General features: G+C 34.5%; 1 protein-coding gene across 16 annotated transcripts in view; it reads right to left on the reverse strand.

The window, feature by feature from the left end:
• Robo2 (roundabout guidance receptor 2) overlaps nucleotides 1-15,425 on the reverse strand; it is a 1,084,901-nt gene that overhangs the window by 74,394 nt on the left and 995,082 nt on the right. For all 16 annotated transcript variants that reach the window (XM_051191750.1, XM_051191748.1, XM_051191757.1 and 13 more), the window contains 6 exons: nucleotides 15,283-15,407; nucleotides 11,612-11,783; nucleotides 8,183-8,388; nucleotides 2,912-2,993; nucleotides 2,333-2,495; nucleotides 321-487 (listed from right to left, as the gene is read on the reverse strand). In XM_051191750.1, coding sequence (XP_051047707.1) covers nucleotides 321-487; nucleotides 2,333-2,495; nucleotides 2,912-2,993; nucleotides 8,183-8,388; nucleotides 11,612-11,783; nucleotides 15,283-15,407 — 915 coding nt within the window. The remainder of the gene's footprint in view (nucleotides 1-320; nucleotides 488-2,332; nucleotides 2,496-2,911; nucleotides 2,994-8,182; nucleotides 8,389-11,611; nucleotides 11,784-15,282; nucleotides 15,408-15,425) is intronic.

A 15,425-nucleotide genomic window follows, 5' to 3' on the forward strand; every position in this document is an offset into this window, starting at 1 on the left:
CTGAGGGGAAAAAGAATTCCGGCACTCTTGTTTGGGCATCTATTTTTAAAGGGTTTATTATTTTTTTCTGTTGTATAATAGTGGAGATTAGTCTTCATTCAGGGACTCTCATTAACTACACATGTATGCAACTGTTTGTTTCTTTTACCTACATAGACTCTGAGAGCTCTGAGAAGATATCATAGCAAGGTGCTTTGAAAGCATCTTCTTTCAGGGACAAAACCTGGAGAATCATTCACAATTAGTGTTCATGCAGTCTCAATTCTTTTAAATTGATACCCCATCCGGAAGCCATCGTTTTTAACAGCTACTGAAATTACCTTGTGTTCGTACAGGATCAGACATAGGGCTTGGGTCACTGAGACCTTGGGGGTTGATCGCTCTGACCATGAACAAGTAGATTGTATTGGGCCTCAGCCCTCTCACAGTATAGAGAGTTGTCTTAACATGGTTTGCCACTGTCTGCCAGCTGTTGCTCACTGACTGGCTGAAAGAGGAAAAGAAACTGATTCAAAGACAATTCATAATACTATATCAAATGGAGTTGAGTGTCAATGACAAAGGTCAATGGCTGAAAATTAAACACACACACACATACACACACAATAATTGAAGTGTTTAGCCCAATAATGAAACATTTGGATGAATTCATTTAATCCAACAACAAAGCTGAGCCCACCTAACAGAGTGCCATGCACAACAAAATTAAACTCAGCCCAGAAGATGTAACAGCCCTTTGCTAAATGCACAGCAGCCCAATAAATGAATATCTGTAAAAGGAACAGAGGCCAAAAATCACAACATCAAGTTTATACAATAAATACGGTCCTCATAAATGCATATGTATATACCTTGCCAAGAATTAACCTGCAGAAAGAATAAATGGGCTACAGAGTAATTTATGCCAATACATTTTCCTGTAACAAGGTCTGCTTTCTTTTGCACCAATTCCACATGCAATTTTATAATAGAGCCTTCTAACACTACATATCTGTAAAAGAAGAAAGGAAGCATGTAATGAATAATTTCCCTTGGTTACATTTTAAATAAAGTTGAACATTACACAGTATTGTGAGCTCTCATCTCTAAATGATGAAGTATCAGATTTTGGTGTTTGGACCCTTCCACAACTAGCTACAAAGGGATGCTGTTTAAGAACACTGTACTTAAGGTTAAATGCAATTTTGCCAAAAATAGTAAGAAAATGTGATATTGAGGTCGATTTTTGAAAGCATCAAACAACATCCTTAAAAATCAAACATAAAAGGTAATGAAGATTACAGTTTGAAAATATGTATCTTTTATTAACTAAAAAATAGAACAGAAAAGTTTAACACAAAGTGTTCTGACATTCATAAAAGACAGTGACTGTCTTTCAAACTTTGCAACATCAAACAAAAGCACAGGAAAACTGAATGTAAAGATACAGTGTGCTTATTTTTCTATTTGTACTTTATTTAGTTTAGAACAAACAATACAATAAAATGTAATGATTTATCAACCATACCTCTGTAATGAGGACAACTATTTCACATAACACATTGAAATGTCTTTTCATTAGGTATGTAGTAGTTCATGGAATTGATTTCTTAACTTTAGTTTTCAATTTTCTTGCAGACATAGCCAATTGATTTATTCAAGAAGATAGTGTCAGGAATATCGAAATTATTTTATATTTATGACCTAATTATTAGGAATAAATATTTCCAAACCAAGGGTGTCAATATACACTGCATATATATATATATATATATATATATATATATATATATGATATGTTCTGCCTAGACATAATGTCCTAATGTTATACTTATATAGAGAAAGTTTTATTCAACTATAAAGAAAAATGAAATTATGAAGTCACCAGGAAATGTGTGGATCTGGATGGAAAGTATATTATTAAGAAACTAAGGAAAAATAGCCACATTTTTTCTCTCAAATATCCTCTAATGTATGTATGTGGAAAAACTTAAAACACCCGGAGATGAGAATGTACAGAGTACAGGTGAAAGGAAATGTGTTTTTGATTGTATCTACAATGGTCAGTTGATAAAAAAAGATGGAACAATTATGTTTCAAAATATCTCTTTGTAGACATAGGATTAGACAATGAATTTTATTTTTTAATCTTTAATCTTTAATCTTGTTTTTAACTGATAAATAAAAACATTATTTCTGATTTTGAATAAAGTAAAAACTAAGTAGAAATTGTTAAAGTATATGAACGTGTACTTAACACAAGGCATCAATCAGGGTTGCTAAGGTGAAACTGGAGATAACAGTAACTAAGACAAAAGTCCAGTGGAGAAACAAAACAGGAATTGCCTCATACCTGAAAGCCTCAATGATATATGAACTTGCTGGAAGGACTCCGGGTGTACCTGGTTGCCAGGATAAGGTAACACTGTTCTTAGTAACATCAGTGACCTGTGGTTTGGATGGTGGCCCTGGCAGGTCATTTATATCATAATTTTTACTGATTGTGGCTCCAGATTCTGTAGAGAACAGACAGAGTACACCTCATTCCTGGTTTTGTAAGCAGAAAATAATGCTCAGAAGTAAAAGAAAAAGAAAAACAGGAAAACATTGAAGGAATTGATTTGACAGTATGCAGTTCATCTTCATAAATCAGACGGTTGTAAGCGATTAGCTGGTTTTTCAACATGCTAATAAATATAGTCTTCCCTTTCGTGCATAATCAGTGTAATCGCTTCCATTTCAGAAGAAATCAAACAACAAGGTTATGAGTTACAAGAGCTTGGTGTTTCCCCAGATGCCATGCTATGCACCAACTTATGTTTGAATTACAAATTGACATTGGACGAGACAAGTTAGATTTATAGCCAATGCATGCGAAATCTTGATCCACCAGTACATTGTTATTTAAATATGACTCTCATTAAAAACTTACCAGTTACATCCAGCACTGCACTCCAGGAAGTCTCCCCACTTGAACTTGTAGCCACACAAGTATAAGTACCAGTATCAGAAATCTAGCACACATGGAAAGAAAGAATTGAATTGTGATCAACTCAGTCTTGATCAGGCATAAGAGTCAACCGTGTGTGTGTGTGTGTGTGTGTGTGTGTGTGTGTGTATGCATGTGTGCACATGTGTGCATGTCTATGTGTGTGCATGGCATTAAAGCAACTTTTTGTTTCAACATTGACGAAAAGTTTTTCAAAATGCTATTTATTCAACCAAATGTAAAAATGTAACTTGTTTGATAAAGTTATTAATATGCCTGCCTCCATTGTAATATTTGCATTTTAACTTCATTTTCTCATGGGATTTCATTGTGTCAGTATCAGATATAATAAACCAATTAAGAACTCATGTAGAATTCTACATGAATGCAATTCTGGTTTTTCTTTCTCAAAAAAAAAAAAAAACTATATTTCAAGTAGGTAAAAATATGTTAAGTCTTAATAGATAATGAGACATCTACACCTCTGAGAAGCCAGACTGTTTTCAAAGAATTGTTTATTCATTTAAAGAATGCATTCTCTACTTATAAGTAAATGCCCTTAGTGTAGTATCAAATAACAAAATGGGACAATCTCAAAACAAAATGTATATGGAGCCTTGTCATTTTAAGATAATCACAATCAGAAGCAACCAAATATGCAATATTCCTTTGAGCACATTTAAAGTATCCAAATGAATTGGTCATTTAAAATGCTGATTGAAGAATGGCCAAGGATATTTAGAATTGTTGAAAGTACAATTAAAAGTTGCCTTTTACAAAAGTAAGAAGTAAAGAAAGAAAAAAAAAAAGCTCAAAAGAAAACCTTGATGAGACTAAAAGACCCCGAAGATCAACACGATCAATAAAATGTAAGAAGCAAAGATCCTCCTGATGTTTAGATTCCAGGAGCGTGCAATACCAATGAGATGGTGGTGTAGAAAAAGTGTATGCAAGTAAATGCCAAAGAGTAGAGTTCAAGGTAAGTAAAAGATACAGAATTTAAGTTCTATGAAGAGCATGAGTCTGTTCATGAAATGTGGGAGATTATAGAAAATTTCATCTTCAGGATCAAAATGAAACCATGACTCAAAGAGTCGTTATTGATTCTCAGATAAATCATTAGGATATGAAGTTAATGCCTTGTTACCATTTTAACAGATTTTAATGTCACTATGTATTTAACTAAAGTTTGACATTGCTCTAGGCTGTCACTCTTTCCTATATTATCTCTGTACAATTGTCTTCTCTCTTGCGGGGATGATGGGAGTAGCCATTGTGGAGTAAGCCATCCTTTCAAATGTGGCTGCAAGTGCATTATAGTCATTAGGAATCTTTGCATTTAAGAAGCATCACTCACAAGCTAAATATAATGAGCTGAAGTTGGATTTTAATGGGATGTTCATTTGAATATGGACTGTGAATGTGTAAAAGAATTTGCATTTTATTATAGCTGCTGAACTAAAATGTAGCACTTGTTATTCTCTGTAAAAAGAAGAGTATGTAGGTAATGTATCTTAACTGCATCCCCTTGTCATTGTGTGGAGATATGAGCCTGACATTAGCTGTAGTAGGTAGGTTTTAATGAGTACTGGAATATTCAACTTCTCAAAAGGTACAGATTCAGATACCAATTAGCTGGACTAGGAGAACTTAGCATCCATCATGTTATTTTGTTCTCTTGCCTTATGCACTGAAAAAGAAATCATGAGACACAAAGGATCTGACCTATAGGAAACCTCTCGACTACACCAGTGAAGTGGTAAAGCCTATCGTAATCCTCCTTTAACAGCATCCATTGTACAGAAAAAGAACAATGTGCTCAATTTGGAACCTATCAAAAGCCCAAATAGCTTCTGAGTCTCACTATTGTGTTGTTACGATCACCATCACCATGTTCGTTCTTTGTGCTTTAGCTTTAGATAGGACATTTCTGATCAAGAATGCTTCACTTTCTTTCTCTCCTTATCCTTTCATCCTTGACCAATTTCTTTAAAAGGGAATGAATAGGTTAGCACCCTCTGTCACCCCCTTTCTCCTTGGGAATTTAGCTACAAACAAGCCTCCTGGGGATGGCACCTCAGAGACACTACTAAAAGACCTGTGCAAGGAGTCAAAGCTTGTTTGACATCATCAAGCATCTACCTTTAATTACTTCTATCTAACATTCCCAGGGATCTTGACTGTCCATGCACACATGTCCTTTAATGCTACAATACAGTGAAAAAGCATTAACCTTCATGGCCCAAGTCTGCCTTTATCTGAGAATGAGGTTAAAATGTTTATGCAAGGAGAGCTGTTATGAATTTTTTAATAACTCTTACTTTGTTCAAAGAAAGTTAGCTAATTCATGAAGAATTAAAAATTTATTTAAAAAGAATCCATGCTAGTTTATTTTCCTTTGACAAAATTTGGCAACATTATTCACCTACACAGCTACAACCACCTAATCTTTAATAAATGTGACAAAAATATAAATAGAAGAAATGACAGCCTCTTTAAAATTATTAAAATCATTCTGGTAAGCAAAATATGCTAGGCTCATATATTACTCCATGTTTTCTCTCATATGTAGAATCTAGTTTTAAATCTGTGTGTGTGTGTGTGTGTGTGTGTGTAAAGTGGGGGGGGGAGAAGATTTTAAAGGAGGAATGATCAATTTGGTGTTAATAACAATAAGATTATATATGCATTTATTGAAGTTTATGATTACACTTTCACTTTGCAAATATATATATAGTACACTAACAAATTACCATATAGACATGTAATTGTAAATATATTGCACCCTAAGAAAAGAAACGTCTTCACTTGAAAATGTGCATCAAAATATTTACACTTTGCCCTGGCTTCTGAACATTCAGCTAATTTGTAATATTCTAAAGATAGAATATTCATTCTGTCAATCAATCTATCAACTCTTTGTCATCTACCCATCTGTCTACCAATCTATCATCTATCTATCTTGTGTATACAATATATGTGTGTCAAGGTTCTTGTTAGGAGGTCACAGGAAGCTTGCAAGCTTCAGTTTTTTTTCCTTTTGCTATGTGGATCTTAGGGACTGAATCTGGGTCATCAGGCATGGTGGCAGATGTTTTCACCCGCTGAGTCATCTCACTTGCTGGCTGTTAAAATTTTTGTTTGTCTGCTTCTCTTTGTCTTGCTTTCAAGTTCCTGTCCAAGTGCCACATTTTACTAATTGCTTGTCCGCTAAATAATCGCATATATATGTATATGTATACATACATATATACATATATACACATATATGTTCATATTACCTATCTGACTTCCAGCTCCCATCACCAGGCCTGGGATTATTTTTAAAATGTCCCACTCCCACATATGTTGGCCATGGCAGTGCAGTTGGCTTTACTATACATAGTTTAGTGAGTGGGCTATGCTGGCAGCAGGCAGGTAACCCTCATAATGAGAGCGCCCAGGTTTTTACTCATTGCTCTTCCACTCATTCCACTGATGTGGAGATGAGACCTTTTACACTGTTTCTGGTCCGTATCATACAGGAAGGTCACAGATACCATGTCTGGGCTTTGGTGCCATGAAAATGAAATGCTCACTTTTCCTTGGCAGTTTTCAGACTCATGATGAGGATGCAAGCACTTATATTAGGAAGACCCAGGCAGCAAGAAACTAGAGGCTACCAGCAGACTTCGCTCAGAAGAAGGTGGCTAGTTAATCTATTCATGTCACCGGCAACTCTAGGAAACCAGCAATCACACCACATTGCTTGGAAGTAAAGCAACCTTCCCTTGTTATTCTGGCAAGCCCCCAACCCTAACTGACAGTTAATCATAGCACTGAAACACATGTAGCAGAAATCCTAGCTAAGTCATGCCATTTTTAAATTCAATATTTTTTAACAGAAATTGTGAGAAAATAACTATGTATTTCTTTAAACTACTATTTTCACTGTGAAACATTAGTAGAAAATTAATACAACATTCAGAATTACAGACTGGCTCTGGTCACTTTTGATGCAGATCCAACTTATCTCACCTTTGAAGAACAGTCACTGTTTTTCATGTGCATTCAGTGAAAACACCAGGGACTTGTTCTCGTCTGGATGTGCAAGTATAAAATTTGTAGCAACCTAAATATAAACTAAGCTTTGTTCAACTATCCAAACATGCCTTATATGAACACAGTCTCATTGTTTTATTTCTTTCATGAAATTACTGACTTAGCCAGTTTACCCATATAAGCCCAAAGTTTTCCTTGGTGGTGACAGTAAAATTACTAGCATTTCATATTGTCAAATGATTTCTTTTGCCTGCTACTATCCAAAACTCTCTCTTCAAGATCTGTAGTCCCAATACTGGAAAGAGAGCTGAGTCAGTAAGTGCTTGCTTTGCAGGCATCAACACCTGAGTTATATTCCCAAACTCACTGAAAAATCTAGAAATGAGGCTGGGTGTTGGTGGCAAATGCCTTTAATCCCAGCCCTGGGGAAGCAGAGGAAGGTGGCTCTGTGTGAGTTCAAGGCCAGCCTGGTCTACAGATTGAGTACCACGACAGGCTCCAAAGCTCCATAAAGAACCCTGTCTCAAAAAAAACAAACAAAAAATATTCTAAAAATGGTGGTGTTAATCTGTGAACCCAGTGTTGAGATAATGGAGAAGAGTGTTTACCTGGGGTTCTTCTCTACTAAATAAGGTCAAGTCCTAAGGGAGACTGTCTATTTTCCACATACTCTGTCCAAAGGAATGGCATAGTGAAAGGGTTTTGAAGGTGGGATAGAAGGGTGGTTGGGGGGGCATGGGAGGGAGGGAGAAAGGAATGTAGGAAGGGAGGGAGGGAGAGGGAACTGGGATTGATATGTAAAATAAGAAAAAAAATAAAAGAAGGCATGAGGTTGTACTCTAACTTCTAAGTGCACACACATAGACATATGCACACATTTAAACACACATACAACAAAAAAAGTAATGTTAAAGAAATCATTTTCACCAATGACATATGGATGCTCAAGCAAAAGGATTTTAGGTATAGTGTGAGATTGTGAATAATGAAAGGACAGTGATAGTTTTTCCAATAATTTGAATTATTGTTATGCCAAGAAATGACATGACCTATCATAAAATATACAGCAGTCATGCTGAGATATCAGATTTTTTTCAGTACACTCTGCAAGTTTTCTTTAAAGCACTGTTATTGAGAGGATGAAGAGTCAACAACAAGCTAAGTCCTACATACCCGTAAATTCTTAATCTGCAGGGTTCCTTGTTCTTGGATCGTTGCTCTTGGATCTCTACCCAAAAAAGTAAAGCCTTCCTTTAGCCAGCTAATTACAGGAAGAGGATCTCCAGTAGCTTTACATTTCAGTAATGCTGTACCATCTACTGCAAGTGTTTGGTTTATTGGTCCTTGGAGAATTATGGGTGGAGGTCTATCTGTCAAAACTAAAAGGTAAACACATATTAAGGAAACTTACAATTCTTTGACACTCAATTGTCTTGATATATTGATATTGAATAGAAAATAGGAAACACCCAAGCATTTTACTATTATTTGTAATGTACTTTGCCTCTTCAATATCTATATTTTCCACCTATATACATTGAACATACATCTACATATACTGCACTAAGACTATATTACTGTCTTAACTTACTGTGCATTCATTATAATTAAAATTATTTGAGGATATATTTTGTCATTTTAGAGAAATTGACTTGTATTGAAGAGCTGAGTCATACTGAAATTAAAATAAGTTTATACATAGATACTAGGTGTTGATCATTACTTGTTCATTTATTGCTCATAGACATACACTTTTTAAAAAGCTATGTGACATGTAAAATAAACCCCGTCATCACTTTTTGTTATAAATACATGTGGATAATATAACTTACTACTCATAGCAGCTACCAAATGCTAGGTTTACATAGGCTGATGGTTTTGTGCATGGTAAATCATTAAATCTTAAATAATTAACATACAAAATCTTGACTTTCAGTCTTTATAGAATATTCATTTGAACCACTTTGTTGAGTAGGTACACACAGCTAAAACTTAACTAGTCAACTAGAATGCAGGCCATGACTAAATTCAATTTTTTACTGACAGTGTTGAAGTTCAGCATAATTTGACAAAGTTATAGCACAGTGAGCTTTTTTGCTTATGGAATATCATTCTATATCAGAATATTTATTGTTTTAAGAAACATTTTAAGTGATTTAAAAAACATTTTAATGTCTTACACTGTATAAATTGTCAGTAGAAAAACAAAATTAGTTAAATATAGTGTTTCTTTAAGAATTCATCAGATTACCCAAAAATCAAACTGATGTGCTCAATTTATAAAAGTAACTTTTAAAGAGGAAATATCTATAGTAGGAGAGACAACATGGATTTTTGTTTAATTGTTAAAAGTTTGAATAACTTTAGTTTTCACACATATCTATCTATCAATCTATCTATCTATCTATCTATGCAATAACTGTACAGACACAGTAGTGTTTATTATTTAAATTATAGTAAATGTGTTCTATATGCAAATATGTGATAACCATTAAACAATGTAATTTAACTAACAGCAGGACAAATGTCCCTGCATATGAGGGTACCCTGACTTGTGAGGAGCCTGAATCTATGATTCGAATACTAAATCCTACAAGAAATCACATCTGCTTGTCACAAGCCAAAATTACAACCTCTTGCTTTAGTAATTTTTTTCTCATATTTAGAAGCAAAGAAGTCATTTGATTGAATAAGGGCCTATAGCATTATAGTAATTGTAACAAATATGGCAATAGCTGGTCAAATGGAAGCTTAAGGGAAAGGCTGATGGGTTTTCAAGTTAAATTCGATCCATAAAACATTATAAATACTTTTATAATCAAGGCAGAAAATGTCTCTTCATTGCCCAAATAAAATGTGTTTATCACATTTTAAATGTTGCGTCATATCTGTTTCAAGTTAAATAGCTACATAAAATTCTAGTAATTACTTATAACTTTCTTTTGTTGCCCTACTTCTGACATCATTAGACACAACTAAAGGTCAACTAATTAGAATTTACCCCCCCCCCAACCCCTTTGTTTCACTACCTAAATAAGTAGCTCATTGCCTTTGAATGACTCCAATCAATAAGGTAATTGAAAATCTCCTGGCTAGAAAGAATTCCAGCTTCAGAGATGTTATGTCTGGAAGATGACCACAGCTTTTCCCTGACACGGAAGTCAAAGGTTAAATGAACATTTAGGCTTTTCACTGATCTGTGAACAACTCTGTGGTCTCTGTAACTAGATGTTATAAATCCTTAATAAAACATTCAGATAAGACCACAGTGTGACATTTATTGTCAACATCAGGTGCAAAATCTGTTTTATTTATACGGGCTTTTTAAATGTTATTGGAAAAAATGTTGGAGAATCAAGGAAGAAATTAACTTTCTGTAAGTTAATGATATTTTAAAGATATTTCCAAACATATGTGTCTAGACATTTTCACTGGTACAAAACATGAGAACTTTAAAAATCATTAACTTATTCTGCTAAAGAATTATGGAGGTCCTAAGGATCAAAGATTTGCCAACTACAGAAGCCTTGCTCATCATTGTTAACCTTGAACTGGGCATCTCCTTCAGGTCTATAGCAATAAGTTCTTCCCAGAACCAGTACGTGCAGCCCATAGCCTCATAGCATCACCCTAGACAGTATCTATCTGTGCTGCCCAGCCATGTACCATTTCTGACAGAGTGCTAAATTAAGATTTATAATAGGCAGATATTAAAAGATGTAGTCTTTCTAGTCATATTAAATGGCTTTTTAATCTGTTTTAAATCTGGAATATAGGAAAGAAAAATGAGTTTCAACAGTAAAAAGTAAGAAAATATAAGAGTATGTAGATCAATGACCATGTATTTCACAAACTACCATTAAGAGGAAAAACATGCCAAAACAAATGCAGAAACTAAAAAAAAAAGAAAATAAAAATGAATAATTTTTAATTTAAGGCATCAAATGCAGGGGGAAAGTTTCTGTATTATCTAAATCCCCCAACCTGTCAAGTGAAATAAATAAACTACTGGTGAAAAAAAAATCAGACCCATTTAATAGAAATTAAAATTCAAGTAAAAAAAGTAATGATTTTAGCATTCATCACTATTTTAGAATGTATTTAATTAACTTAATTTAGTGAATGGATAATTAAAGTTAGAAGAATGTCATAATGTGATTAGTTAACTAAAATCTCATTTCTCTTTCACTGATGATATTTAAAGATGCTATTTCCTACTCCTCCAGTCAAATAAAAGTATTAATATCCATTAGAAGCAGTCATGCCAGGACAACTTTCAATGAAAACATACAGATTACATCTGTAAATACAGTGAGTCATATAATTTGTTTAAAATAGTTCAATGCTGTAAATTTAATGATCTAAATAGCTGTCTTTGAGGTTCTACTTTGCAGGGGAGGGGTGGAATGAAATTAGAGAGAATTAGAGACTATCAACAATTATTGCTGTACTTATGTAAATACAATATATTTACTACAGAAAGGTATTTTAAAGGCATTGATGCAAATGATTCAACAAATCAAAAAATCTCCCCAAACCTCATGTGCATATTGAAATAAAACTCATTATTTTCATGAGAAAACTCAAGTGATGAAATCTTACCATCAGTGACCTCTAACTGTGCTTTAGCTAATATACTTCCTGCCACCGTTAAGGCCTGGCAAATGTAGTACCCCGCATCCGAACGCTGGATGTTGGTGATGGTGAGGTCCCCAGTGGGAGACACTGAGTAGCGGCTAGTGGGTTGCTGAGGTTGGTTTGGGAAAAGTAGGTTCTGTGTGGAAAGAAAAAACAATAAAACAGTCACTTCTGTGTTTTCCCTCCACAAGGAAAATTGCATTAACAACAACTGTAACCACTGTGGGAATATGGGTGGGAAAATAAAACCTACAGATTTGAAGACACATGGCATTGAAATGGCTTTGTGCACCCCAGAAGTGACTGGGAAATGTTCTCCTACCTAGACTTATAGTCTGCAGGCTACAAAGTCAGCATGTGCTAGCTGGAGGAACACACATCTGTACTTCTTAAAATCAGATCTTCTAAATTTAAATTTAGACTTGAATGTAATTCTCGCAGTTTTGCAGTCTACAGAATCATATTTCAACACACAAGTCTTGCAAAATATTGACCAAATTGGGGTCATTAACATAGTTATATGTCAACTATTTACTCAGTGATGCTTTCTGGCTACATTGCAGTTTGAAATTTAGTTTCTATGTCTTTAAAATAGGCAGACAAAATAGTATTCATATGACCTAGTTCCCAGGCACTGGAAGGATGTTGATTTTAATGCTAAGTAGGAAGTTAGCTTATAAGCTAGACAATCAATACCAAATGTCATTGGTGTTGACCAACTTGAATATGTCAGTTCAAGTCCTAAACTGTGTATAATGCAGACTGATCAAGGGCAGCTTTGATTTCTATGGTAAGTTTTCCTTTGTAAGCTATAGCAGCTTCCCAATTAAAGCAAGGTTAAGTAAGTTGTTTGAAATAGTAGATGCTGTAGAATGGCTCTGAAAGTAGGCATGGAACCTCTGAGACATTCACAGTATTACTTTCTTTTGAAAACAGTTCACTACACTTTCCATTAAAGCCTGTCACACACCTCAGACATCACAAACACAAGACCTTAAAGTTCTCCTCTGAGAACAGGATCATTAATTTGGATGACCTGTGATGTTTTACTGTTGTTCAATTAAGAAAAACATGTAGGCATAATAAATCATACTGAGGTATGCTTCTAGCTGCATTATAAATAAGGACATATCAATTTTTATGTTGTATTTACTTACAAAAAAGAACATCAGAACCCTCTGGGATCTGTTTTGCAATATAGTAATTAATTTTCCAGGTTGGTAATTAAAAAATTTCAATAAGTTGAAATCAGGAGGTAATAACATTCAATTAAAGGCACAAGACACATTTTCACCTTAAAATATTTTTACCCTTGAAGTAATGCCAGTGGAAGAGGATAAAATAGGGTATTAGCACTTTTCAATTACGCTAAATGACTTTAATCCAGCAAATGATGTCCTACTTTAATTAGAAGCTCTTCTCTTTATTGCGACATGATGGATGTCCACTTTATTAGATTCAAGTGTGACACTATAAGCCCACTTTACATAAACATTACCATGCTATTAAATGCTGTCTAAAAGGAGCAATGTTTGTTAGCATGTCAGCAATATAATTTCAAAATGCTATTTCCCTCTTCCCAAAGTTATATTACTACACAACACCAGGCATTTTCATGCACTTGAAAGATAATTTGAGAACAAACTAAATCTCCTGTGGAATGCAAATATATTACAATATAAACCATCTACAAGAGAAAGGCCTAAAATTTAAGGGCCATTGAAAATTATGCAATAACTCAAAATGTGCACTTTCCAACAATTAGCCATTAGAATACTAATTTACATTGCACTAATCCATCAGATGGGCTAATTGTGCCCAGGATCTCTTCCTCTTCAGAGTAATATCATTCTACCTTCTAAATGACTCATTGACATGGAAAGTGGCATTTGATTGAGTTTAATCCATCATCTATATTCCCAGGTTGTATGACGTAGGCAAAAGAAAATGGATTACAAGCCCAGCCCAGGAACTCTGCAGAGCCCTGGAAGTGTTTGAGCATCCAATTAATACTAATTGGCATTATCAGCATATATTGAGGAATATGGATCATTAAATCTAGGTTCTTGCCTCTTTCCACTGATGGACAGAAACAGGTCAATGTAAAATTTGGATACTGGATGCAGGAAGATGGAACTATTTCTATATATCTCAATTCATTTTCATCGAATGGAAATTTATAGTTTGTTCAAGTAGTTCACCGTTATTCTTAGTATTTTATGCTGTCTTCACTCCCATGGGAGAGATATTGGTGAAAGAAATAAATTTGTTTCTATTATTATGAACAAACCAACATACCTAACCAAAAAAAAAAAAAAATCTGTAACATTATTGTTATCTTCAGATTTAGATTTTAGATTTTCAATTTGTCAAACAACACTTGAGGAATAATTAAGTTCTCTTGATAATTACTTTTCAAAACCATTTATGGTTATGTTAAACGCTTTCTGTTCATTGGCCCAGATTACCAGTATATATTTTTGACTTGTCTTGGAGCTATATTAGGTATATGATTTGTTCATATGTGAAACTATCCTAACCTATAGTTATCTTTGATCAGTAAAAATGCATGTTTCTTTATACCATACTTTATAATTCAACCTCAAACTGTTCTATATCACAATAGCTGAAATAAGATAAAAATAATTACAATAAAACACAAACTGAAACGAACTCCTGAGTTGAAGTTCATCTCTTGCAGCTTTCAGAAGGTAGCATGTCAATATCAACTGTTGACATTTAGAGATCTGCCATTAATGCCCCCCCATTTCTTTTTAGAAGTTGGAGTGGTAAGAGAGCATTCTGAGAAGTGCATGCTTTGTTGAGTTATTTATATTGTTGTCAGAGCAAACACACAGCTCATTGCAAGAGGAATGTACAGACATGTTCTTAGTCTAAGTTTCTTCATTTCTCATCTACTTCAGGATGGAAATCCGTATTGCCTCACCCTAGGAGCTAAGCACTTGTCCACATCTGATCCAAGTTTTACTTGAGAAAATTAATGTGTCCAGTTGAGTTTTCAGAAAGACGTTGAGAGATGCTTCTGCTGAAAAGGATCACAGCAAAAACAAGATAGTTGTTTCCTGTATAAAATGTGCTGTTTCCTGTCTAATCTTATTATGAAGACATCCAGAAGGGGTAGAAGGAAGAAAGGAAGTCCTCCACCTTTAAATGGAAGTAGGCTTAAATTTGTGATCTTTTTACACTGTCAAAGACAGGGGGTTGACATTCGATTTTGTGATAATTTGTATTGAATTTTTAAAAAGCCATTTTATTTATGATATTCTAAGGACTGTTCTAGGCACTTCATATGTGATACTTCATTTAATCATACCATGCAACTAAATGCAAGAAATCAAAATGACCTCTGCCAACAGAAATTTGAAATATCAGTGTAGGTTGAGATTCAAACTATTTCATTTCTATTTTATGGTAGATACAGGACTTTTCAAAACTAACACTGGCAAACAAAGAGTGCTGTGTTGAAACATTTGACATCCAGTTATTTTAGAATCAGTTCTTTCTCAGAAATAACATACAATGGGCATTGATAGCAGGGGAGACGAGGCACCCTCCGTGGAACACTGAGAAGCAAAGTTCAGAGATGTCAGAAAAGCAGTTATGCCCCCACTCACCTGGCTGCCTTCTTTCTGCCAAAAAACAGCTGGCTGTGGATTTCCTTTAGTTTCACAGGGGAATGTCACTGTCCGGCCCTGAGCAACAATCTGATCTCTTGGCCTAACCACAAATTGTGGAGGAGCTAGAATTTGAAAGGAAA

Source organism: Phodopus roborovskii, unplaced genomic scaffold (assembly GCF_943737965.1).
Source record: "Phodopus roborovskii unplaced genomic scaffold, PHOROB, whole genome shotgun sequence".
In the NCBI taxonomy this organism is placed as follows: domain Eukaryota; kingdom Metazoa; phylum Chordata; class Mammalia; order Rodentia; family Cricetidae; genus Phodopus; species Phodopus roborovskii.